This window comes from Rana temporaria, chromosome 6 (genome assembly GCF_905171775.1).
Source record: "Rana temporaria chromosome 6, aRanTem1.1, whole genome shotgun sequence".
NCBI lineage: Eukaryota > Metazoa > Chordata > Amphibia > Anura > Ranidae > Rana > Rana temporaria.
Genome location: NC_053494.1, coordinates 207229463 through 207257372, shown reverse-complemented (window position 1 = coordinate 207257372; position 27910 = coordinate 207229463). Strand labels below are relative to the sequence as shown.

Below are 27910 nucleotides of genomic sequence, written 5' to 3'. Positions count from 1 at the left end.
GGATCGAGGCTTTATGCGCGGCCCACAAAGTCTCAGCTGAGATCCCTTCTACATCATTTAAGCTAAAGTATTCCAGTAATGCTTTCTCAATGTCCATGATAACATTTGGGTTTTTAAGGAGGGTTTCATTAAGGCGCCAATGAAATTGACGATAGTCGCTTGTCCGACCTCGCAGGGAACAGATCACCATTGAGTGGTCAGAGAGAGACGTATCCTTTATAAGTGCTTTAGTGACCAGAGGGACATGCCTCGAGGAAACAAGGATGTGGTCTATCCTTGAGTAGGAGCGGTGAGGGTTGGAGAAATGAGTATAATCCCTTTTAGAGGGATTAAATTCCCTCCAGACATCCACAAGACCTCGTTGGAAAACCAGCTTTGCTAAGTGTGAACTAATCCTAGTAGGGCGGGTTAATTGTGATGATAAAGGTCTGGACTTATCAAGACTTTGATCGAAAGCCACATTGGAGTCTCCCCCAAATATGACTATCCCCTCCAGTAGTGAATCTAAAGTGTTAAACATAGCTTGAAAAAATTTAAGTTGGCCTCTATTAGGAGTGTAGTAAGATACAAAAGAAAAGAGTTGTTCATCTAACCACCCCTTCACTAGAATAAATCTGCCGTCTGGGTCCCTGTGTACCAACTGCGATTTAAATTTGCAAGATTTAGCGAAAAGAACTGCGACCCCTCTAGTCTTATCCTCAGCATTTGCCAGGAAGAACTGCGGGTAATGAGTGTGGATGAACGAGGGGGAGTAACTTGCAGGAAAATGGGTTTCTTGTAGAAGAAGTACTCCCAATTTCTGTGAACGATAGGATTGGAACACTTTCTTGCGTTTGACCGGGGAATTCAGGCCCTGGACGTTGTGGGATACCACTCTAAGGAGTGGAGACGGAATGGTATTACGTGGCATAACCATTGGAATACAAAATCATATCGTAACTGTGAGAACTTACCCCGGACGGTAGGAGGCGTGGGATCCGAGAGCAGACGGTACCAGTGGGACCAGACCCCAGAGGAGGGCATGGAAGGTGCTGTGTCCGCAGGCTGGCGACAATGGAAGACAGACTAGAAGAACAGGAAAGAAGAAGAAAAATGCATATAATAAAGCATATTAAATGAAACCGGCGAGAGTGGTGGGGGAAAATCCCCAACCCCCTCCCGCCAAACAAAACATTCACGTAGCCCAAGTTAAGGGCTACCAGTCCAACTCCCGACTGCAAAGTATCCACAGTTGAAGGTCGGACGTGGGCACAAGGCATCTGCCCCGGCCAAAGCCATCCCTGAGAGGAATAAGGCTCATAAAATTATCGTAGTTATGTAATTCCAGAAAAACTATAACATTATAGAACTTGTAGAACGAGGGCAGCCGGAGCCCTTGGATCAGGAAATGATGTAAATCAAACACGGCAACATGTAATTCTAGAAAACTAGCATATTGCTAATTTTGCATCTATGTTCAATGACCATAAGTCAATGATAACTAAACTAGGGGTCTGAGAGGGCCAAAAATAAGTGTAGATGTTATCAAAAAATACCAAAGGAGTATTTATCTCAGACTTTCTCACCATACTGGAACAATCATGAACTTTACTTATATAAGTAGCATAGTAGCACTGAAAAGTCAAAAAAAAAAAAAAAAAGGAAAAACAGATAATGATAAGACTTGCAAAAATCGATCCTGAGGATGAGCAAAAGTAAACGGAATTGGTTGAACGTGTTTAGGTCCAAGTAGTCCAGAGTTTCCCCAATGATGTTGGGAACTCCCGGCAGAGGAGCCCCCATAAGGGGCATCTCAGGTAACCTTAAAAGGAAAGCAGGTGTGTTGACATGAAAAAGTCAAGTCGCGGCTGATTCTTTTATGCGTCTGCTTTTGTTAGATTTCCATGGCGGAGAAATAGGGCTAGTGGGAGTAGGCCGTTTGGACGATCCTGTCTGTGGGATGGAAGTGTCCATTGCTGGATCCAACGAGATGAGCTTCAGGGACAATAGGATCTTTCCCCCTCAGCTAGGGATGTGAAGGAATAATTTTTTCCATTAAGTGAAAATTTCAGGGCAAATGGAAAGGCCCACCAGTACCGAATTTTCTTTTTGTGACAGAACAGATAGCAGGGGCTTCAGGGTCCTGCGCCTTTGGATGGTTAGGGGGGATATGTCTGCGAAAATTTGAATGTTGAATCCTTGAAATAAAATGGAAGGATGTTGACGTGAGGCTTTCATTACTTCCTCTTTCACTGAGTAGTAATGTGGTTTCACTACAATGTCTCTGGGTGAGCCGTCCTTCCTGAGAGGGCCTAAGGACCTGTGTGCCCTGTCCAATTCTAATTTATGACCATTAATTGACGGCAAAAGGTGCTTTAAGAGGTCCTGAACTGCTGTGGGAACATCCAAAATGGATTCAGGGAGCCCCCTGACCCTAAAATTCTCTCTCCTCGAACGATTTTCGAGGTCGTCAATTCTGTTCAAAGCAGTGTCAAGTTGTTCTTGTAAAGACTGTATGTGGTCAGTGTTCTGGTTAGCCCTGGAGACAGTGATATCCAACTTTTGCTCTATCACCTCCATTCTGGAACCAAGGTTTTGGAAATCGGATCTAATATCATTAGTTATCTTATTAGCCGTAGTGGCTAAGCCCCTTTCCAGCAATTCAGAGAGTTTTAAGAAAAGTTCCCCTGCGTTTTGAGGCATAATGGGTTCATGGCTGCCTGAGGAGAAAATGGCACCTGAGGGGGACAGAGCGGCTCCCATATGGGTATTATGAGAGGCAGAGTGCTGCTGTAATGGGTTCCCTTTATGAGGCTCTGAGGCAGCAGGTGAGAGGGACAAGAGGAGAGGAGCTCCATGTGCAGCCATTTCAGCATATGAGACCGGGTTCTGGGATGCAGCCTGTCTGCCTTCCTGCTTTCCCCCAGCGTTAGCATCTGTTACCTGAGGTGCGGTCGCCATTTTGGATTCGACCGAGACCTCCGTCGGCGTATAGCTTGTCCTCCGGTCCCGCCGGACCGAGCTGCTGTGCATGGGCTAATAGCCCTGAGGTTCCCCGAGGTGTACAACCAAAAATTCGGCTGCCGGCTACACTCGTCCGAGGCTAGGGCGGCGGAATGGCCGAGGCAGTGCGGAGCTCCGAGCTTAAGCCGCCATCACGGGAGCCTCCGCGCATGCGCCTCCAAATTTTTTTTTTTTTATTATTAACATAACATGTTGAACATGTGACCAGCAGCAGAGGGCTAGAAGCTCCCCTTGCTTACGTTTCCCTGCAGACAGCTTGGGAAAGGTCTGGGTCATGTGACTGCTCTATATATATTTTAGGAAAAAATGTACTTTTTATTTAAAGGATGATTTTTTTATTTTTTTTTTTAATTATTATTTAAAATAATTATATCCACATACAGAAAGAGAAGAGATAATGTAACTTAGGCAGTGTGTGTTTAGTATCACTTTAATGAGTCCTTGGGAATAGGCATTGGTGTTCTCTGTTTCAGCAGACATGTTCGGTCGTCTGTACAGCCGAGCGGACAGGATTCCAGCGTACATTTGCCCGCAGGGCCTTTTTCCAGTAGGCAAATATTTCCAAACTTGTTTAGAAACAGCCCGCTGGAATCCTGTCCGTCGGACATGTTCGGTCGTCTGTACAGACCTACCGTACATGTCCGAGCGGCCGCCATCCCTCGCATGCGTCGAATGACTTCGACGCATGCGTGGAAGCATTGAACTGGCAGGGCCGCGCACGTCGCCGCGTCATCGTCGCGGCGACGGCGCGGCCTCGTCGCCGCGTATCGAGTACGCGCGGATTTCTGTATGATGGTGTGTACAGCCACCATACAGAAATCTCCGGGCAGACATGTACGCTGAAAACGGTCCGGCGGACCGTTTTCATCGTACATGTTTGCCCGTGTGTACAAGGCATCAGAATGAGCAACAGTGTTCTCTTGTGTTCTAAGCCCTACAGTAAGGTGACCAAATTTAAAAAATGAAATCTGGGGACATATTTATTTTTATTTATTTTTTTGTAGTAATGGCAGCAATCAGCCACTCATAGCGGGACTGCGATATTGAAGCGGACAAATCAGACACCTAGTAAAACTTTGTGGAAACCAGTGGCACTAATACAGTGATCAGTGCTAAAAAGATGCACTGTCACTTTACTAACGACACTGGCTGGGCCTCTCAAGTCTTACTCTCTGGATCCCGGCTACTGCTGGGTGGGGAGCAGAGGAAGATCACTCCGCCAGGGAATGCAAGGAGATAAACAGACAGGTGGCTGGCCGGGACTTGATCCAAGTCAGAAGAACATGCAAGCAGAGCTGAATGGGCATGCACCCGAAACTGAAGAAATATTCCCTCCGCTCCGACCAGCACATGATCATCAGAAAGGGTCACAGATAATGGGGGAAAAAATACACCCCCCTAAGCTAGTAGGTGTGGCGGAGTGGGTGGGAGGGGGTGTAGTTCAGAATTTTTTTTTTTTGGTTCTGCACTGTCTTTGAAATTGCCCCAGCCCCTGTTCAAATCCCATCCGGGGACAAAACAGGGGACAGACTTGGTCCGGGGACAGTGTCCCTGGAAATTGGGGATGTCTGGTCACCCCACCCTACAGAGACGCTGGGAGAACTGCAAGCCCCCTATACTATATATTACACATGATATGATCCTTAACCCAGGCCTCCCAGGTGTACAACCTGCACCAGAAGAATGGATTCACCTGCATGTTGATTGGAGAGATCTTTGAGTTACTGTAAGTTTGTCTCTCTTTACATCTTTTTATTTCTGTTCTGTTCTACTTCCCATTCCATTCCTGTTTTATTTTGTGTATTAAAAAACAAAGAGCACAGAAAGCATAGGTGTTTTTTTATAACAAATCAGTCGGGTGTTTTTTCATTCTAGCTGCCCACCCTTAAAGTGGTTGTTAACCTTCCTTCCTTCTTTGTTATTTTTTATAAAAAAAAAAAAAAAAAAAAAAAAACATGTTATACTTGCCTGCTCTGTGCAATCATTTTGCACAGAGCAGCCCCGAGCCTCCTCTTCTGGGGTCCCCCACCAGCGCTCCAGGCCCCTCCTTTTCCTCGGGTACTTAACAAACATGTTAAACTTGCCTGATCTGTGCAATCGTTTTGCACAGAGCAGCCCCGAGCCTCCTCTTCTGGGGTCCCCCACCGGCGCTCCAGGCCCCTCCTTTTCATCGGGTACTCCCACGGAAAGCCGCTTTCTCTGGGGGCACCAAGTGCAGGCTCGCTCGCGAGTCCTGCTGCTGTGTCCATTGACACAGACAGCAGGACTCAGCCCCACAACCCTCTCCCATGTCACAGGTTCTGATTGACAGCATGTGCGGCTATCCGGATTTTTTTTGTTTGCTCGTAACTTGCTTACAGGGACAGCACCCGTCTAGTGCAGGGAACATTTCTGGACTGCTAGCTGAAGCGATATAATACTTTTAATTGCAAAGCCCCCCCCATGTTTAGTGTATGTGTCCTGGTATGATCTACGTCGTTCCCTTTCCTGACCTGACAGGCTGTGTGCTCGTATAAGGGACTGGTATGGAATTTGGGGGAGACCCCACGCCCTTTTTTTTTTTTTTTTGGTGTGAGGGGGTTCCCCCTTAAAATTCATACCAGACTCTGGTATGGCCCTGAGGGGTGACCCCCAAGCAGGTTTTTTTTCCCTTATTTTTATTTATTTTTTAAATTTTGGCTCAGGGGTTCCCCTCAAGATCCATATTTTTTTGGCGTGGGGTTCCCCTTGAATATCCTCAGAGCACAAGTCTCATGCCAAAGTCAAGAAGATGATCCGACTTTCATACAAATTCAATGATGTTCAATAGGCTGAAGTAAGACCAAAGTTGGACCAAAGTAGTGCATGAACCCTTTTCAGACCAGTTAAGACGGCTCTCATTGGGAACCATTGATTTATACACGTCATGCTACATGTGCTCCCAAAGTCGGAGCATTTGTCGTACCAGTGTGAACTTGGCCTTAAAGCGGAGTTCCACCCAAAAGTGGAAATTCCGCTTTAAGTACTCCTCGCCCCCTTACATGCCACATTTTAGCATGTCATTTTTTGGGGGGGAAGTGGGTGGGTACTTTTGAGTGGGACTTCCTGTCCCACTTCCTCCTTTCACCCACGGGCCGCCTAGGCGACTCCTCCTAGGCAGCCCCTCCCTCTCAGGCAATCTTCTGGGACACGTGACAGGTCCCAAAAGATCGCCTGTCCACTGGGAACGCGCAGCGTGACTCGCGCAGTGCGTGCCTGGCCGTGAAGCTGAAAGCTGTCACGGCCGAGTGGCTATGACGGCACCGGCGAAGAGGAGGGGGAGAGGAGCGACGCTTCGGGTATCAGCATCGCTGGACCGTGGAACAGGTAAGTGTCTGTTTATTAAAAGTCAGCAGCTAAACTTTTTGTAGCTGCTGACTTTTAACCACTTAAAGCGGTGGTTCACCCTGCAGAACAACATTGTAGCATACAATTCGGCATTGTAGCGCGAGCTACAGTATGCCGGTCTTAATTTTTTTATCGCCGTACTCACAGTGTAATCGTACATAGTAGATTCTGTCTGCCGCGGGGAATGGGCGTTCCTTTCAAGAGGGAGGGTGATTGACGGCCGGCTCTGGCGCGTCACGCTCCCCGAAGACAGCCGGAGTAGGTCTCGGCTCTTCACGGCGCCTGCGCACAGACTATGCGCAGGCGCCGTGAAGAGCCAAGCCTATTTCGGCTATTTCCGGAGAAGCGTGACGCGCCAGAGCCGGCCGTCAATCACCTTCCGTCTGGATTGGAACGCCCATTCCCCGTGGGCAGTCGGAATCTACGATGTACGATTACACTGTGAGTACGGCGATAAAAAAATTAAGACCGGCATACTGTAGCTCGCGCTACAATGCCGAATTTTAGGCTAGAAGAAAAAAAAAAAATGTTTTATTTTATAGGGTGAACCCCCGCTTTAAGGACCCCTTCACGCCGATATTCGTCGGCAGAATGGCATCAGAAAAAAATCGCTGATCTCCGCCATTAGTAGTTACCAAAAATAGGTAGAAGAGTACGTATCGGCCTAAACTGAGGAAAAATAAATGTTTTTTTTATATCTTTTTGGAGGATATTTATTATAGCAAAAAGTTTTTGTTAATAGCGCAAAAAAATAAAAACCGCAGAGGTGATCAAATACCACCAAAAGAAAGCTCTATTTGTGGGTAAAAAAAAGGACGCCAATTTTGTTTGGGAGCCACGTCGCACGACCGCGCAATTGTCAGTTAAAGCGACGCAGTGCCAAATCGCAAAAACTGGGCAGGTCCTTTAGCTGCATATTGGTCCGGGTCTTAAGTGGTTAATAAACAAAAAAAGCCTGGAACTCTGCTTTAAGCTGGAGAGTGCAAAATCTGCTGTAGCTGTGCATGGTAGCCAATCGGCTTCTAATTTCAGCTTGTTTTGTTAAGCTTTGACAAAAAAAAATGGAAGCTAATTGGTTCCTATGTAGAGCTGCACCAGATTTTGCACTCTCCAGTTTTAGTAGATCAACCCCCAAATGTCAACTCTGCCGCCTTGGCCAGTTCATCCAATAGACCTAATAGAAATACTGTGGCCCTGATTCAGATACAATCGTGTATCTTTTGGCGGGCGTAACGTATCTCAGATACGTTACACCGCCGTAAACTAGGGCGCAAGTTCCATATTCTAAAAGAACTGTGGATGATGTGGGGCGTGTTTTATTTAAATTACATGTGACCCCGCGTATTTGACGTTTTTTTTCGAACGGCGCAATCCCAGTGCACATGCTCGAATTTACGCCGCAAATCGTCATTCCTTTAGACGTGAACGTAACTTACGTACAGCCCTATTCGCGAACGACTTACGCAAACAACGTAAAAAAAATTTTAGTTCGACGCGGGAACGACGTCCATACTTAACATAAGATACCTCTCATATAGCAGGGGTAACTTTACGCCGGGAAAAAGCCTAACGTAAAAAAATGCGCCGGGCGGACGTATGTTTCTGAATCGGCGTATCTACCTAATTTACATATTTCTTGCGTAAATCGACAGAAGCGCCACCTAGCGGCCAGAGTAAATATGCAACTAATATACGACGGCGTAAGAGACTTACGTCAGTCGTATCTTAGCCAAATTCCGGCGTATCTTGTTTTCTGAATACAGAAAAAAGATACACCGGCGCAGATTAGAATTTACGCGGCGTATCAATAGATACGCAGACGTAAATTCTTTCTGAATCCGGGCCTGTATGTTTTAGTTATTTAGCTTCTTTTGTTTTGACATTGACATCATTTTGTCCTGTGTTGTGGCCATTAGGATCTCTGCCCTTCCCCCGTGTGTGAGAAATGTCACTTTTGTTTTCTTACTGCTTTTGGGAACTTTAGTGGTAGCATGCTTTTCATTGATGAGCCGTGCCCATGCTTGTGTTCCTAATCTATTTACATTCTCTCTTCTTGACTCATGCAGGCAGTTCATCTTTGTGGTTAGTTTCACAACCTTCCTGGTGAGCTGTGTGGATTACGATATTCTCTTCGCAAACAAGATGGTAAACCACAGCCAGAGCGAAAACAACAAAGTGACGTTGCCTGACGCCGTCCTACCACCTGGAGTCTGCAGAGACCGGTATCTTTTGCTATGCAAATATATAAGGAATAAATGTACCATTAGTATATAGGGCATTGATGGCGAACCTTTTTTTAAACCCGAGTGCCCAAACAGCGACACAAAACCAACGTGCCAACACAGAATTAAACCTACCAGCGGCTCTGTACAGAGGATGGGACTGATCATTCCTCTGAATGAGCCCTAAGGTACCAAAAACGTATGATTCTGACAGATTCGCTCCGAATGCAGGGTTCAGGAATGCGTTTTGCTCAGACTACAAGGATCAGGAATGCGTTTTTCTCAGAATACGGGATCAGGAATGCGTTTTGCTCAGAATACAGGAATCAGGAATGCGTTTTGCTCAGAATGCAGGGTTCAAGAATGCGTTTTGCTTAGAATGCAGGGTTCAGGAATGCGTTTTGCTCAGAATACCGGGATCAGGAATGCGTTTTGCTCAGAATACAGAGTTCAGGAATGCGTTTTCTCAGAATACAGGGATCAGGAATGCGTTTTGCTCAGAATACAGGGTTCAGGAATGCGTTTTCTCAGAATGCAGGGATCAGGAATGCGTTTTGTTCAGAATACGGGGATCAGGAATGCGTTTTGCTCAGAATACGGGGATCAGGAATACGTTTTGCTCAGAATATGGGGTTCAGGAATGCGTTTTGTTCAGAATACGGGGATCAGGAATGCGTTTTGCTCAGAATACAGGGATCAGGAATGCGTTTTGTTCAGAATACGGGGATCAGGAATGCGTTTTGCTCAGAATACGGGGATCAGGAATACGTTTTGCTCAGAATATGGGGTTCAGGAATGCGTTTTGTTCAGAATACGGGGATCAGGAATGCGTTTTGCTCAGAATACGGGGTTCAGGAATGCGTTTTGCTCAGAATACAGGGATCAGGAATGCGTTTTGCTCAGAATACAGGGATCAGGAATGCGTTTTGCTCAGAATACAGGGATCAGGAATGCGTTTTTCTCAGAATACAGGGATCAGGAATGCGTTTTGCTCAGAATACGGGGTTTAGGAATGCGTTTTGCTCAGAATACGGGGATCAGGAATGCGTTTTGCTCAGAATGCAGGGTTCAGGAATGCGTTTTGCTCAGAATGCAGGGATCAGGAATGCGTTTTTCTCAGAATGCAGGGTTCAGGAATGCGTTTTTCTCAGAATACATGGTTCAGGAATGCATTTTTCTCAGAATACAGGGTTCAGGAATGCGTTTTTCTCAGAATGCAGGGATCAGGAATGCGTTTTGCTCAGAATATGGGGTTCAGGAATGCGTTTTGTTCAGAATACGGGGATCAGGAATGCGTTTTGCTCAGAATACGGGGATCAGGAATACGTTTTGCTCAGAATATGGGGTTCAGGAATGCGTTTTGTTCAGAATACGGGGATCAGGAATGCGTTTTGCTCAGAATACGGGGTTCAGGAATGCGTTTTGCTCAGAATACAGGGATCAGGAATGCGTTTTGCTCAGAATACAGGGATCAGGAATGCGTTTTTCTCAGAATACAGGGTTCAGGAATGCGTTTTTCTCAGAATACAGGGATCAGGAATGCGTTTTGCTCAGAATACGGGGTTTAGGAATGCGTTTTGCTCAGAATACGGGGATCGGGAATGCGTTTTGCTCAGAATGCAGGGTTCAGGAATGCGTTTTGCTCAGAATGCAGGGATCAGGAATGCGTTTTTCTCAGAATGCAGGGTTCAGGAATGCGTTTTTCTCAGAATACATGGTTCAGGAATGCATTTTTCTCAGAATACAGGGTTCAGGAATGCGTTTTTCTCAGAATGCAGGGATCAGGAATGCGTTTTGCTCAGAATGCAGGGTTCAGGAATGCGTTTTGCTCAGAATGCACTGTGCAACATACACTGGCCTACCTGTGACATACTTCCTGCACTACTCACACCCCAACCCCATCCCCCCACACACAGTGCAATGTAGATCGGAGGATCTATCCTCCGCCTTACCTCTCCATGGCCTCATTGTCCATCACATCAGGGCTCTCCCCAGCACCGGCAGGCAGTATTGCAGGAGTCCCCGCCATCCAGCCACTCCTTGTTGTCCCAGCCGTTGGGAGGTCAGTTAGCAGCCTCTCCCATGGTCATGCTCCGAGCACTGCCGCTCCCTTTTCCGCTGTTCCACAGGTCGCATTGCATTTGCCAGGGGGACAGGCTGTACCAATGTAGTCCTGGGGCTTCTGGAAGAATGGTCAAACGTTCCTATAGACACGCTCCTAAACCTTGTGGACAGCCATCCTAGAAGAGTTAAAGGAACACTAAGGCTGCATGCACACCTTAGCGTAGGTGATTTGCCGCGTATTGTGGCGACATCAAATAGGCGTTTTGTCCCGCGATTTGCGGCGACAAAATGCAACGTTTTAAACATTGTTTTTTGCTGGAGGGGTGATTTTTTACATGGTCGGCTATGCCCGAACGCCGAAGCCGCCAGAAAAAAAGGGTCCGGGACTTTTGAGCTTCAGGCGTTTCGGCGTTCGGCGTGGAGATGTGAACCATCTCCATAGCCGACCATGTAAAATCACCCCTCCAGCGTATTAGGGGCTGCTGCAGCGTCGCGCTTCAGGCGTATATACGCCTAGGTGTGAATGGAGCCTAAAGGCAAAAATGTTTTTTTTTTTTTTTAAATAACAAACATGTTATACTTGCCTCCACTGTGCAGCTCGTTTTGTACGGAGTGTCCCCGAATCCTGTCTTCTGGGGTCCCTCGGCGGCTGTCTCGGCTCCTCCTCGCAAAAGCTTATCACCTTCATGCGAGCGAGCTCGCATGGTGGAAAGCTTTTGCGGGCGCGCACCTGTGATACACTCGGCCCCACCCCCGGCGCGCCGCGTCATTGGATGTGATTGACAGCACTGCCAGCCAATGGCTGCGCTGCTATCAATCCATCCAGCCTAGCCAATCGACGACCAGGCTGGGAACCGAAGAGGATCAGGCGGACGCGCGCGGGACTTTAGAGGGGTGAGGTAAGTAAAACGGGGGTTCGGGGGGGGGGGGGGGCGGTACCGTCGGATGTTTTTTAACCTTAACACATAGGATGCATTAAGGTGAAAAAAACATTTACCTTTACAACCCCTTTAAGCTGTTATAGCTGCAAAGGGCGGAGCCAACTCAATATTGAAACCTACGGACTAATACTGGGATGCAATTAAAGTTTATGTGTGTGTAAAGGCAGGTGTCCCAATTCTGTAATATAGTGTATGTATGAATGTAAAGTGTTGCGTAAATTGACGGTGCTGTACAAGTACCTGTAATTAATAAAATCTATATAAATTAGATCTGTAATGATCATATTGGATAAAATAATATTGAAATATACAGTGTGTGTGTGTGTGTGTAATATATTTATTACACACACACACAGTGGGTACGGAAAGTATTCAGACATATATATAATCTCAAATATATACACGGTACTTAAAATAGTACCATAAAATAAATATATAAATAATTGACGGATACCACAATAAATTCAGGTGTTTTGAATGAATAAGTCACTTTCTAAACATATGTTGCAATCTCATACGCCTGATGTGAATGATTATGAAAAGATGTCACTTCTATAAAAAAAGATTGTCAACCTATTTGTGTTTTCACTGCCAGTGATTTTTGCTGTGTCTTCATTATCTCTACAGAATACAAGAGAATTGGTTCCTCACTTGTCTCCTGGTGATTGCTGGTGTCTTCTGGATTCACAGACTTATTAAATTTATATACAATATCTGCTGCTATTGGGAGATCTATAACTTCTACATGCAGGCACTGCGCATTCCTATGGTGCGTTCCAGACAATATTATTATTTTTACATCTATTGCAATATACATTTCCTTTTTCCAATCTCTGAAACAGTTTTTTTTTTTTTTTTTGCAATTTTTTTTATCTTTAATTGAAAATCATTAAACCCACTTAAATGAAATGGGAGCATTAATATCCTGCTTTTACAGTGCTTCACAATTTTAGGGGTTTTGGGGGTTGATCTCCAATAGCTAGATTCAGGTAGATGGGCGCATCTTTGAGGCGGCGTAGCGTATCATATTTACGCTACGCCGCCGTAAGTCAGAGAGGCAAGTGCTGTATTCACAAAGCACTTGACTCCTAAGTTACGGTGGCGTAGCGTGAATGGGCCGGCGTAAGCGCGCCTAATTCAAATGAGGATGAGGGGGGCATGTTTTATGTAAATTACTCGTGACCCGAGAGGGTTTTTCATTTTTTACGAACGGCGCATGCGCCGTCCGTAGACATATCCCAGTGTGCATTGCTCCAAAGTACGCCGCAAGGACGTATTGGTTTCGACGTGAACGTAAATTACGTCCAGCCCCATTCACGGACGACTTGCGCAAACAACGTACATTTTTCAAATTTCGACACGGGAACGACGGCCATACTTAACATTGACTAGTCCAGGTATTTGTTCGACTTACTTTACGCCGGGAATCGCCTTACGTAAACAGCGTATCTTTACTGCGACGGGCAAGCGTACGTTCGTGAATCGGCGTATCTCGCTGATTTACGCATTCTAGGCGTAAATCAGCGTTCACGCCCCCAGCGGCCGGCGGAACTAGACAGCTAAGATACGACGGCACAGGCAGTCGTATCTTAGCTAGGTTTAAGTGTATCTCAGTTTGAGCATACACTTAAACATACGACGGCTAAGATTCCGAGTTACGACGGCGTATCTACTGATACGCCGGGGTAACTCTTTGTGAATCCAGCCATATATCTGGAAAATCAAACCTGTAAAGTGAAAACCACTGCAGTAATAATGCAAAAAAATGTGCTGAATGAAAAATCACTGTGCATCTACCGTTAAATGTTGTTCTCCATCTCACCGTGAAATCCTGCTCTCCATAGGCCGACCTTCCCTATTACACTTGGGAGGAAGTCCAGAGCAGAATTGTTCAGATCCAGAAGGAGCATCAGATCTGCATTCATAAAAAGGAACTTTCAGAGTTGGACGTCTCCCATCGAATCCTACGCTTCAAGAACTACATGGTGGCCATGGTCAATAAGAATCTTCTACCGCTGCAGCACCGAGTCCCCCTGCTGGGCGACTCCATCTTCTATACCCGGGGCCTCAAGTACAACTTCCAGCTTATCTTCTTCTGGGGCCCCGGCTGTATGTTCCAGAATGAGTGGAGCCTAAAACCCGAGTACAAGCGTGCAGGATCACGCCTGGAGCTGGCAGACAAACTGTCCCAACGTATTCTTTGGATAGGGCTTGCCAACCTGTTGCTTTGCCCTCTTGTATTGGTCTGGCAGATCCTCTATGCCTTCTTCAGCTATACGGAGGTGCTTCGTCGGGAACCTGGCAGTCTCGGGGCACGATGCTGGTCTCTGTATGGCCGCTGCTACCTGCGCCACTTTAATGAGTTGGACCACCAGCTGCAGACAAGGCTGAGCCGAGCGTACAAGCCCGCCAGCAAGTACATGAACTGCTTCCTGTCACCACTAATGGCTGTGGCGGCCAAACACCTGGGATTCCTGGCGGGCTCTGTTCTGGCAGTGCTGATTGCGCTTACAGTATATGATGAAGACGTGCTCGCTGTGGAACATGTACTGAGCATGGTGACACTACTTGGAGTCGTTGTGACCATCTGCAGGTTAGTAATTCAACTGTAGACACAAGAAGGTCTCGAGAATGGCGCAGGTAGGGTTACAGCTGAACTGCAACATAATCGTGCCTGTGAATGTGCTCAGGGGGTGTCAAATTATACTAAAAAGTCTATAAGTCCAAAAATATCCGTGGCAGCTCCTCAGTGAGACGGAAGAGATCTCTGCAATATATAAAGAAGACCAAATAATTGCAGTTTATTGGAAAAGACATTAAAAAAGCTCATTATGAAATACTTACCTTAGAACGATGCCTTGCAGTGCTGCCCGCACTCCGCTCCCACGGCTGACATCTTTCCCGGAGTTCCTTGTTCCTTCCGGGTTTGCGCGGGTGCCGCCGGTCATGGCACGGGTCCTGAAGAAACGGCTCGAGCTGTCCGTTGCTTCAGTGCACATTCACCGACGACCTCTAGCACTGCCGATCGCTCGGTTCTCACAGCTTTCTACCCCCCCCCCCCCTTATGCTCATCCCAGCCCCTACTGGAGCGCTTGGCTGTGGAGGGGGCAGGAGTGGCCGGTCCTGGGCATGTGGACTGATCCTGACTCCATTGTTGAGACTTGCCTGAGCCTGGACCAGCTCTGTGGCCTCAGCTCGCTGTCTGCTGAAAATGGGTCACAGGAATGCAGAACGAACTGCAGTCCTGTGATCCACAGGAGAAGTACAGCTAAATGAGCTTTAAAGTGTTACTAAATCCACAGGAGTAAAATCGGTCTGTATATGCAGTAAAGCATGCTTGTTATACTCACTGGGGTAGATTCAGGAACAATTTCCGCCGGTGTAGACTGAGATGCGCGGCGTAAATGCCAATTTGCGCCGGCGTATCTCCGCGCCGTATTCAGCAAACAATATTACGCCGTAACGTAGATTTTTTTTTTTCGTTTGGACCTTTCCACGCCGGTGCGGCGTGGGCGCCCATTTACGCTGGTCTGAACTAGCGCGGCCCTGGTTTTTCTATTTTAAATATGCAAATGAGGGAGTTGGTCCGATTCAGCAAATTACGAATTGCCGGCGCAGGCTACTCCCGGTGCGTGTAACTCTGGTTTGCAGCGGAAAGTTACCCTTTATAAAGCAGGGGTAACTTTGCACCAGACTTGCTCAAGTCAGCTGGAGAGGGCCCGGATGGCCCGGATGGGAACCCCCTTAAAGGTCCGGAGGCCACCAGGGCCCCAGATGGCAACCCCCCTTTTTTTTATAAAAATAAATTACCAAATAAAGGGGGCTTTCCATCCGGGACCTCTGGGCCCTTTAATAATAATAATAATAATGATAATAATAATAATTATATATATATTTTTTTGTCCGAAAGGCACTGGCCGTGAACTTGTTCTGCATACAGACGGCAGAACTTTTTCAGCCAACATTCACGAAACTACGTAGTTTTTCTGCTCTTTTGTCCGATGGAGCGTACAGACAGTTTGATTATACGACAAAACACGTCCATCGGAATATTCGATCCCAAAGGTGTTGAGGTCAGGACTCTGTGCAGGCCAGTCCAGTTCCTCCACCCCAAACTCACTCATTTATGTCTTTATGGTCCTTGCTTTGTGGACTGGTCCAAATCATTTGATGAAAGGGGGGATTATGGTGGGGGGTTGTTTTTCAGGGGTTGGGTTGGCCCCTTAGTTCCATTGAAGGGAACTCTTAAGGCGTCAGCATACCAAGACATTTTGGACAATTTCATGCTCCCAACTTTGTGGGAACAGTTTGGGGAGGGCCCCTTCCTGTTCCAACATGACTGCTCACCAGTGCACAAAGCAAGGTCCATAAAGACATGGATGAGCAAGTTTGGGGTGGAGGAACTTGACTGGCCTGCACAGAGTCCTTACCTCAACTCGATAGAACACCTTTGAAATGAATTAGAGCAGAGACTGCAAGCCAGGCCTTCTTGTCCATCAAAAAAATATAATTACAAATATATTAAAAAAAATATATATTTTTTTTTTTAAAAAAGGGGGGTTCCTATCTGGGCCCCTGGGGACCCCCGGGCCCCTTACAGGTGTACTGCCTGTACCCCCCTGATGGCGGCCCTGGTCATAAGTCTCCATTGCTGTTATGAGGGCTGACATCTCCTGGGTGTTAAAGTTTTTTTTCCTCCTCTGCCTGTGGGGAACGGGAGTAGCCATCTCACAGCAAATGTACCTTCCCTGGGGGGGGGGGGAATAAAATTGGATGTACATTTGCATCGGCTGGGCGTAAGTTGGGCCGGCGTATCTCTGTAAGTTGGGCCGGCATAGTTGTGAGCATGCTCAGAAGGGAACGAACGTACTGAGCATGCTCCGTTCAAGATACGCCGGGCGTAAATCACTGCTCCACGTTCAGAACATCATTTGCATAAGGTCACACCCACTTCCACTTACGCCGAGGAAATTAAGTTAGGCCGGTGCAAAGTTAGGCACAAGTGCTTTGTGAATACCCTACCTGCCTCTCCACGCTGGTCCGGCGTAGTGTAAAAAAGATGCACTACGCCGGTCCAAAGATGCGCCATTGTACATGAATCTGGCCCACTGTAAAACCTAAGGGGTTAATCCTCTGCATTATGTAAAAAGGCTGTTTGATCCTGTCTTCTCTGATCCTCCTCCTTCCATTGTCCCCAATCCATCTCCTGATAGAACAGAGCCTTGGGGGCACTCTGCACATGCTCAGTTTGGTGTGTATTGCTAGAATGTTTTTTTTTTTCTTGGGAGGGTGCATATGATCATCACAGGGCCAATCAGCACTGTCCAGACAGAGGGTCAGGGGTCCTGCAGCCTCATAGGACAGTCAGAGGAGAATGAAAACTCCTCCTACAAGCTTTAACCAGACACTGATAGAAGTCACAAGACTGCTATATACTGCTGACGAGAAAAGGTATTTGTCAGTTTTGTATTTATTAAAATAATTGCATTTCTGTGTACTGTGGGAGAAAAGATATAGTGAATGCAGAGTCCTGGGGAGACCAGATATAGTGAATGCAGAGTCCTGGGGAGACCAGATATAGTGAATGCAGACCATGAACGAAAAAACTCTGGATAGCCGCACTCCAAGATAACTTAAAATTAAGTTGGTCTTTTTATTTTCAAATGCACATGCAGTCACCGCAAACAACAGGTACAGAAATGGCCGACGCGTTTTGCGCTGCAATTCAGCGCTTAGCCATGGCTCAGCGCTGAATTATATATATATATAAGAAAGAGAGTTGCCACTTGTTGTTTTTCTCTCAAGGTGCAAAAGGATAAGAGCATGTCCTCCACCCAGTGCATGTTGGCTGTTGAGTTCCAGTGTGTCTTCAGCTGGCAGGAAGCAGATGCTGCTGTCAGGAGCTGTGTAGGACACCAGAAGCAAAACTGTAAACCCTGGAGTGCACAAGACTGGAGGTGTCGTCACACCTGGTAGGGCCGCAACATGGGGAGCTTGGTTACTTGGAGCGTAACTGCTTCTTTTTCAAACCCCTTTTTCAAGTCTTTTCCGATCTGCTGCACTTATTGGTGCCCTCTGCTGTTTCCTTTAACTGTATAACAGCTGTATGCCGCTAAATTTCATTATAGAACTAAAGCAACAGCCGCTTGAAGTAGGTGATTTTAAAGCCCGGTTGAGCTCTCTAATTGTATCACTTTAATGCATAAACAGGAAAGGATTGTCTCTTCAAAACATTTCATTTTTCCCGATCATGGTATATCTAGTCAGAATTTACTTTCATTCAACTGGACTTGTTTTGTAATGTTAGCGATGTTTGCCTTGCTTATGCCAGTCACGTCTTCGACACAACCACTGTGTAGCGTTCTAATCAATGACAATGTTCAGGGAGAGTGAGCGTTGTTGATCAAAAACTGTGCAGAGGGCATGTTGGGCCGCTGAAGATCTGAAGTACTGCAGTCTGTGTAGAGCACTGGTACAGAGAGCAGAGTCCCTAGGGGGGAATAAAATGGCGGTTGTTGCAACTTTTTATGTCGCACAGTATTTGTGCAACAATTTCTTAAAAGTTATTTTTTTGGGGCGAAAAACTGTTTCATGAATTAACCGCTTACCCACAGTGCGTCATATGACGTCCTGGACTTTCAGGGGGGGTAGCTGAATGATGAAATTGTGTTGTGGATAACTCTGCGCTGCTAAATGAGAAGGAGTGAAGCCACTAACACAGCTAATTGAAAAAAAGCAAGTGAAAAGATGTGTTGATAAATGTGTAGTGCTTAAAAAATACAATGTATAATAAAATAATTATATTCAAAAGTGACATGATACTAATAATAACAAGCAGGATAAAAGAAATAGTCCAATAAAGTCTCTTAACCACTTAAGACCCGGACCAAAATGCAGGTAAAAGACCAGGCCCCTTTTTGCGATTCGGCACTGGGTCGCTTTAACTGACAATTGCGCGGTCGTGCGACGTGGCTCCCAAACAAAATTGGCGTCCTTTTTTTCCCACAAATAGAGCTTTCTTTTGGTGGTATTTGATCACCTCTGCGGTTTTTATTTTTTGCGCTATAAACAAAAATAGAGCGTCAATTTTGAAAAAAATGCAATATTTTTTACTTTTTGCTATAATAAATATCCCCAAAAAACATATAAAAACATTTTTTTCCTCAGTTTAGGCCGATACGTATTCTTCTACCTATTTTTGGTAAAAAAAAAAAACGCAATAAGCGTTTATCGATTGGTTTGCGCAAAATGTATAGTGTTTACTAAATAGGGGATAGTTTTATTGCATTTCTATTAATTTTTTTTTTTTTTTTTTACTACTAATGGCGGCGATCAGTGATTTTTATTTTCATGACTGCGACATTATGGCGGACACTTCGGCCAATTTTGACACATTTTTGGGACCATTGTCATTTTCACAGCAAAAAGTCCATTTAAAATGCATTGTTTATTGTGAAAATGACAATTGCAGTTTGGAAGGTAACCACAAGGGGGCGCTGAAGGGGTTAAGTGTGATCTCATCTGTGTTTACAACTGTAGGGGGGTGTGGCTGTAGGTCTGACGTCATTGATTGTGCGTCCCTATATTAGGGAACACACAATCGATGACAGCGCCACAGTGGAGAACGGGGAAGCTGTGTTGACATACAGCTCTCCCCGTTCTTCAGCTCCGGGGACCAATCGTGGGACTCCAGCGGCGATCGGGTCCGCGAGTCCCGCGGTCACGGAGCTTCGAACCGGGTCGTGGGCGCGCGCCCGCAACCCACCGCTGGGCTTTATACAATCACGTACAGGTACGTAATTTGTGCCCAGCGGTGCCATTCTGCCGACGTATATCGGCGTTGGGCGGTCCTTAACTGGTTAAAAAATATATATATAAGTTGTGAACCGATTGATAAAATGTCCATATGTGACCATTTGTAGCAAAAAACATCCACCACGTGTCACAAGTGTGTTTTGAATTTCGAACATTGAAGTGATGAAACAAATGATGAAAGTGGCTTCTTATGTGCAGAAATAACCCTCCACCGATAAGGATGTAGGCGGAACATATGGACTCAAAGAAATATCTCATATGAGTCAATGATCGATATGAACTCCAAGGGGGTCTCTTTGAGAAGAAATAAGTCGACCAATGGCTCTTCAACAGAGATGCATTCGCCCAATAACGAGTAGACACTAGCCACAATAGCTTACAGCTTGCCCTCAGTATGTTTCAATGGTGAAAGGATATGGAGAAGGAGAAAGGAGGCAACATAGCGTAATTCCGTAAAAAGTAGAAAGGTTTAATAAGCAATTGCACTTACATATAATGAGAAGTTACAGCGCATATCAATGTATGAATATGAGGCGGCAATGGAGTCTCCCCGAAGCGTTTCGTGTCATAACACGTCCTCTGGGGGATAGCTGAATGATGGGTGCAGCTACAGGCATCATTCTGATATCATTATTTTCTGCCGGCAATTCTGCGCACCATAAGAATGATCATAGTGGAAGTTCCACCACTTGATCCTTCTTACAGGCGACAGGAGGGGACACCCCCCCCTCCTGCCGCCATCCGCTGCTTCTTCGGGCTCTCCCGTGCCACCGGATATGATGACCATATAGATTTCCGACTATGACCGTCGGAGGCCCAGGAGCGCCGTTATGATGTCATGTCCGGGCCGCGGATGTTAACAAAGCCGCGATCGCGGCTGGTAAGCATAAAATCGTGATTTTTTTTATTTATTTTTTGATCTCATGCTTTCCAGCCTGGAGGAGACATGTGAGGTCTTATTTACCCCGCATCCCTCTATTAAGAGGACCTGTCACAATAGATTCCTATTACAAGGGATGTTTACATTCCTTGTAATAGGAATAAAAGTGATCAAAAAAAAATTCAATGTAAAAGAAGTGTAAAAAATAAATAAATATATAGATATTTAAAAGGCCCCTGTCCCCGGTGGCTCGTGCTCAGAAGCAAACGCACACGTAAGTCCCACCCACATATGTAAACGCCGTTCAAACCACAAATGTGAGTCATCGCCACGTGCGTTAGAGCGAGAGCAATAATTCTAGCACTAGACCTCCTCTGTAACTCTAAACTGGTAACCTGTAAAAAATAAAATAAAAAAAAATGTCGCCTATGGAGATTTTTAAGTACCGAAGTTTGGAGCCATTCCAGGAGTGTGCGCAATTTTAAAGCATAACATATTGAGTATCTATTTACTCGGCATAACATCATCTTTCACAAAATTGGGCTAACTTTACTGTTTTGTTCTTTTTTTAATTCATGAAATGTTTTTTTCCCCAAAAAAGGCGTTTGAAAAATTATTGCGCAAATATCGTGCGAGACAAGAAGTTGCAATGACCGCTGTCTGCTGAAAATGGGTTTCAGGATTGCAGAATAAACCACTCCTGGGATCCAAAGGAGAAGTACAGACAAATGAGCTTTGGCTGTACTTCTCCTTTTAAAGTGTTACTAAACCCACAAGATCCTGTCTTCTCTGATCCCCCTCTTCTTCCATTATCCCCAATCCATCTCCTGATAGAACAGAGTCTTAGGAGTCCTGTAATGGGAATGCTGCGTGACAGGTCCTCTTTTTGGAGAGACGTGAGGTCTATAAAACATCCCACATCTCTCCTCCAGGCTGGAAAGATTGAGAGGAAAAAAAAAAATTAACGATCTCTCTTTTTCCAGCCGAGTTCTCAGCTTCTGTTTACTTCCGCCAGCCAGACGTGATTTCAAAACGCCTCCGAAGGTCATAGAGATGACTGGGGACCATCTGGTCACCGGAAATCTCTATGATCAATGTCCGGCAGCAGTGGATTCTTTCTCCAGGCTGGCCGTTTGCATGGGCGAGCCCGGAGAAGCATCGAAGGGCGGCAGGAGGGGTGGATGTTTGGTATTTCACATGTTAAATCATGATGGCATTCTTCTTTCAGATCATTTATCCCAGAAGAGCACATGGTCTTCTGTCCAGAGCAGCTCCTAAAGGTGATCCTGGCTCATATCCACTACATGCCCGACCACTGGCAGCGCAGCGCTCACCGAGCCGAGACCCGCTGCGAGTTCGCACAGCTTTTCCAGTACAAGGCGGTGAGTGTTTATTCTGACTCCTGCACTCAACTTGTTAGCAGTTGCAGATTAAAAAGTCAGATCACCTAGAAATGCTTTAGGTGGGATGATGAGCCCCACTGGCTTAGATTATTATATCACTGTCTGATTGTACAAACTCTCTCATTGATGGTTTACCTACAAATATGTAGTGTGGAAGCCCACTTTATTGGAATGTTTGTGTGTTTTTTTTAATAGTTTTTTTTTACCACTTGCCGACCGGCTCACGCCGATATACGGCGGCAAAGTGGTTAGTTCCCGTGAATCGCTGTATGGATGCGTCTGTACCTTTTTTAAGGGCGATGGGCGTGATCACTGCCGGCCACACATGATCGTGTGCACAAGAGCAGGAACAGGGATTTGTGTGTGTTTGTGTGTGTGTGTAAACGCACAAATCCCTGTTCTGTCAGGGGAGAGGAGACAGATCGTTTGTTCCTACTAAGTACGTACAACGATCGGTCTCCTCCCCCAGTCAGCCCTATCCCCCTCAGTTAGAACACCCCTAGGGAACACACATTTAACCCCTTGATCGCCCCCTAGTAGGGTTGTCCCGATACCACTTTTTTAGGACCGAGTACAAGTACCGATACTTTTTTTTTTTACATGTACTCGCCGACACCGATTACCGATACTTTTTTTTTAAATACAGCCTTGTGTCCCCAAATGCCTCTGCCGTCGCTGCAGTTGATTAGCGCTCGGGGAACATAACCGCTTTCATTTGAATAGCTGTGTGTTCCCCGCCTCGTCATGTATAGACACTCCCCCTTGCTCTGGCACTTTGATAGACAGATCACCCGTCCAATCCTGGAACGGGTGATCTGTCTATCAAAGTGCCCGAGCAAGGGGGAGGGGCTATACATGACGAGGCGCGGCAGGGAACACACCACTATTCAAATGAAAGCTGTTATGTTCCCGAGCGCTAATCAACTAGATGTCGGCAGCTGCGGGAGGGCTTGGCTTTCACTTTGGGCACTAGGCGGCAGCAAGTCTCCTCTCCTCCATACCCGAGGACTGCTCTGCTCCGCCTCCTCTCCACCCGCTCTCTGCCCCCTCTCCACCCGCTCTCAGGGGGGGGGGAGTATCGGGGGAAGCATCCGGAGCATTTGCGCGAGTACAAGTACTCGTGCAAATGCTCAGTATCGGTCCCGATACCGAAATCGGGACAACCCTACCCCCTAGTGTTAACCCCTTCCCTGCCAGTGACATTTACCCATGAATCCGTGCATTTTTATAGCACTACTGATCGCTGTATAAATGTCAATGGTCCCAAAAATGTGTCAAAAGTGCCTGATCTATCCGTAAACCGTTGCTTTGCCTATGCAGGGGAAAGCAACAGGTTTGCATTAATATTCCTCTCACCAGCAGTAGATATCTAACTTTCCCCTCCATTCTACCAGAAGTGAGGAAAATATCCAGTACTGCTAGGACTTAAATGCCTTTTAGTTTACACAAGGTGGCTTTTCCTGCTCTTGGAAGCAACAGAGCAGCAGGTGAGTGAAGTATGTGGGGATTGAAGTGAACTCTGCATATGCCAGGGGTGTCCAAACTTTTTTCAAAGAGGACCAGATTTGATGAAGTGAACATACGTGAGGGCTGACCATTTTGCCTGACATTCTTTGAACCATTAAAATTCGGTCTAAGTGTGTTCCTCCGAGCAACTAATACACTGCCCAACAAGAATTATCTTGCCTTTGTGGCTGTGTGTGAGTAAAGAGATGAGCTTGGGATGCACTCGCCATTGCCAGGAATGCACCAACTTTGCCAGGAATGCACCCGCCATTGCCAGGAATTGAATGGACTCGCCATTGCCAGGAATGGACTCGCCATTGCCAGGAATGGACTCGCCATTGCCAGGAATGGACTCGCCATTGCCAGGAATGGACTCGCCATTGCCAGGAATGCAGCACCATTTGCCAGGAATGCACTCAGGAGCGCCAAAAATTACAGAATCTCCTGTTTACACAGCTGCCTTTTTAATAGGAAGTCCCGCCTCCTTTGATGGACAGAACAGTTGTCCAATGGCAGCGCGGGACTTCCTATTACGGAGGCCATCCGTAAACAGGAAATTCTCCTGTGTGTGTGTGTATGTATGGCGGCGGCGCTCGTCCTGCCTCCTCCCTGTCCCGTTCCAAGACATATACATCTTTTGTGGCCCCAGCACTGGGAGATCATCGGGGGCCACAAAAGATATACATGTCTAAATAACCCGGCGGGCCGTTCAAAACCGGAACGCGGGCCGTGATTGGCCCGTGGGCCGGACTTTGGACATGCCATATGCAAAGCAGCAGGTTCACTTTAACACGGCAATTTACTGCATAGTATTGGCGGGTCACTGATTGACTTTATTGTTTTCATTTTCAGGTCTTCATTCTGGAGGAACTGCTCAGCCCGCTGCTCACTCCCCTTGTTCTGATATTCAAGCTGCGCCCTAAGTCGTTAGAGATCATTGACTTCTTCAGGAATTTCACAGTTGAGGTGGTGGGCGTCGGGGACACCTGTTCATTTGCACAAATGGATGTCCGCCAGCATGGCAATCCTGCCGTAAGTAGGCAGTCCTGAAATGACATAGGTTTCCAAACTCCTCTCCTAGAACAGGGGTTTCCAAACAAAGGGCCAGTTTACTGTCCCTCAAACTGTAGGGGGGATGAACTGGCCATTGGGAGCAGAAATTGTCATGGCATCAGTAGGAGTAAACAATGCTCCTTTGGCATTAGGAGGAGGAATAGTGCCCCATTGTTGGTGTCTGGGGGGGGAATAGTGCCCCATTGTTGGTGTCTGGGGGGGGGGGAATAGTGCCCCATTGTTGGTGTTTGTGAGGGGGGGAATAGTGCCTCATTGTTGGTGTCTGTGAGGGGGGGGAATAGTGCCCCATTGTTGGTGTCTGGGGGGGGAATAGTGCCCCATTGTTGGTGTCTGGGGGGGGGAATAGTGCCCCATTGTTGGTGTTTGTGAGGGGGGGAATAGTGCCTCATTGTTGGTGTCTGTGAGGGGGGGGGAATAGTGCCCCATTGTTGGTGTCTCGTGCACAGCGCTGGATCGATATCAGGCTCACAAACCTTCAGCCCCAAGAACCACTTTTGTAACTTTGGTCAGGTTTTAATGGTAATGATCACCTCCATAAAAGTGATACTGTGAGTAGAGAGGAAATGTTGGCAATGTCCTCTCCGCTGTCATAGTGAAGGTAGGAGCAGGGCCGCCATCAGGAATCGGGGACCACCGGGCCGCCTTGGAGGTGGGGGGGTGCTTTAGGTGCTGACGAAAAAAAAAAGAAGGTGGATACCATCCGGGCCCCTTAGAGGTTGGGGGGGCTTTGGGTTCTGATGAACAAAAAAAAAAAAGAGAGAAAGCCATCCGGGCCCCTTAGAGGTTGGGGGGCTTTGGGCTCTGATGAAAAAAAAAAAAAAGGGAATGCCATCCGGGCCCCTTAGAGGTTGGGGGGGCTTTGGGTTCTGATGAACAAAAAATAAAGGGAATGCCATCGGGGACCACCGGGCCCCTTAGAGGTCAGGATGGGGGCTTTGGGTGCTGACGGGAAAAAAAAGGGGGATGCCATCTGGGGACTGCCAGGCCCCTTACATGTGTACTGCCTGTACCCCACTGATGGCGGCCCTGGGTAGGAGGATGTGCCAGTATAAACAGTATGTGTGTTTCCTCCTGTTAGTGGATGTCGGCAGGAAAAACTGAGGCCTCGGTGTACCAGCAGGCGGAAGACGGGAAGACAGAACTGTCTCTCATGCATTTTGCCATAACGAACCCGCGCTGGCAGCCTCCTCGGGAGTGCTCGGCCTTCCTGAGTCACCTGCGGGAGCGAGTGCAGAAGGACAGCGGTGGAACAACGCCGAAAAATCCCGCCGGTCTGGCACAGCTGCTGCACTACTCTGGATTGTCATTGCAGTCTGATTCTGAAGTAAGTCTATGTCTCCTTTTTATTCATCCTTCGTGTCCGTTTAGGCAAACGTCCTAAAATGAAATTAGCAATGGATTTAAAATCTGGTCTGGTGTAAATTTTTTGCACTCGCTATCAAATGATAGTTTGAAAGTCATTTTGTGTCGTGTAACTTTTGGCTGGTTCTCTGGGCTTTATTTAAACAATGTTTATTGAACATAGAGGAAACATATTATTTTTTTTACAAAATTTACAGAAAGAGTCAGGATTTACATACACTATATTACCAAAAGTATTGGGACGTCTGCCTTTACACGTACATGAACTCTAATGGCATCCCAGTCTTAGTCCGTAGGGTTCAATGTTGAGTTGGCCCCACCCTTTGCAGCTATAACAGCTTCAACTCTTCTGGGAAGGTTTAGGAGTGTGTCTATGTGAATTTGTGACCATTCTTCCAGAAGCACATTTGTGAGGCCAGGCACTGATGTTGGATGAGAAGGCCTGGCTCACAGTCTCCGCTTTAAGGCCCCTTTCACATTGAGGAGTTTTTCAGGCGGTACAGCGCTAAAAATAGCGCTGCTATCCCGCCTGAAAAACTCCTGCCCAGCTACCTCAATGTGAAAGCTGGAGGGCTTTCACACTGAGGCGATGCGCTGGCGGGAGACAAAAAAATCTCCCGTCAGCAGCATCTTTGGAGCGTTGAGAGGAGCAGCGTGTATACCGCTCCTTCACCGCTCCTTCCCATTGAAAACAATGGGAAACCGCGGCAATACCGCCCGCAATGCGCCTCTATAGAGGCGCATTGCGGGCGGTATTAACCCTTTATCGGCCGCTAGCGGGGGTTAATACCGCACCGCTAGCGGCTGATTCCCGTGGCAATCCCGGCGGTATAGCGCCGCTATTTTTAGCGGTGTTATACCGCCACCGCAGCTCCCGCCCCAGTCTGAAAGGGGCCTAATTCATCCCAAAAGTGTTCTATCTGGTTGAGGTCAGGATTCTGTGCAGGCCAATCATGTTCCTCCATCCCAAACTCGCTCATCCATGTCTTTTATGGACCTTGCTTTGTGCTCTGGTGCACAGTCATGTTGGAACAGGAAGGGGCCGTCCCCAAACTCTTCCCAAAAAGTCAGGAGCATGAAATTGTCCAAAACGTCTTATTATGCTGACGCCTTAAGAGTTCCCTTCACTGGAACTAAGGGGCCAAGCCCAACTCCTAAAAAAACAGCCCCACACCATAATCCCCATCCACCAAATGATTTGGACCAGTGCAAAAAACCCATCTGGTTTTTCACTAGCGATACCTGCTGCCGGCTATAGCCAGCAACACAAATCATTGTGTTCTGCTGGCAGGGAAAATTGCATAATCTATGGCCTACCGTATATGTTAATAGTAAATTGCTTAGGGCTAGGTTAAAGGGATTATACAACTGATACATCATTGTAAATAAGCACAGGCAACAAAACTGCACTCAGTATAGTTGGTATGGGAATTACTTTATTAAAGCCCTTTCCCAATGGGGAGGTAAGGGCTGCAGCGGTAAAGCGCCGCTAGTTTTAGCGGCGCTTTACCGTTATGTCTACCCTTAGGTTTAAAAGGGATTAAAAGCGCCCGTGTAGGGCTGCTGCCAAAGCGCTTTGCAGGCACTTCGGCAACCCATGCATTCTAATGGGCAGGGGCACTTTGCAAGCGGTGTCCCAAAGATGTTGCTTACAGGATCTTTTCTAGCGTCCTGCAAGTGCAAGGCCGCCGGGTATGAAAGGGGTCTTAGTGACAATACTCTTGCACCAGATATAACCACGTTCGTTATCAGTAGCCAATAAAAGGTGTACCATTTTAATGTTTTTATTTCTGTCTCCCCTGTTCTGTTTCAGCCTCACAGCCTTATGGCAAATGTCTTCACTGGAATGTCTCCGGTAGGCTTCCCTCCACACACAGATGTCCTCTGCTCTCCGCACATCTCTGCTGTGTCCGAGGTGGCCTCTGCTCTCCGTTCTTTGTCTCCGCAGCAGTCCTGCCACACGGCGCCAAACCAGAGCGGGTGAGGAGAGCACAATGATGCTATTAGCGGTATTGTGCATGTGTGTCTTATCATTTTCGGATGGAAAGCCATGTATAAGGGTTTGAATACATGACTTATGCCCCGTACACACGGTCGGAATTTCCGATGGAAAAAGTCAGATGGAAGCTTTTCATCGGATATTCCGACCGTGTGTATGCCCCATTGGACTTTTACCGTCGGAATTTCCGACGGACTTAGATAGAGAGCAGGTTCTCTATTTTTCCAACTGAGTTTTACCTGGTCAAAAGTCTGACCGTGTGTACGCGGCATTAG

The 27910-nt window shown here is 46.8% G+C and overlaps 1 protein-coding gene across 1 annotated transcript in view; it reads left to right on the top strand.

The window, feature by feature from the left end:
• ATG9A (autophagy related 9A) overlaps window positions 1-27910 on the top strand; it is a 77644-nt gene that overhangs the window by 31706 nt on the left and 18028 nt on the right. The window contains exons 6-13 of the mRNA XM_040358170.1: window positions 4665-4729; window positions 8436-8591; window positions 12224-12365; window positions 13441-14189; window positions 21520-21673; window positions 24053-24232; window positions 25353-25598; window positions 27450-27616. Coding sequence (XP_040214104.1) covers window positions 4665-4729; window positions 8436-8591; window positions 12224-12365; window positions 13441-14189; window positions 21520-21673; window positions 24053-24232; window positions 25353-25598; window positions 27450-27616 — 1859 coding nt within the window. The remainder of the gene's footprint in view (window positions 1-4664; window positions 4730-8435; window positions 8592-12223; window positions 12366-13440; window positions 14190-21519; window positions 21674-24052; window positions 24233-25352; window positions 25599-27449; window positions 27617-27910) is intronic.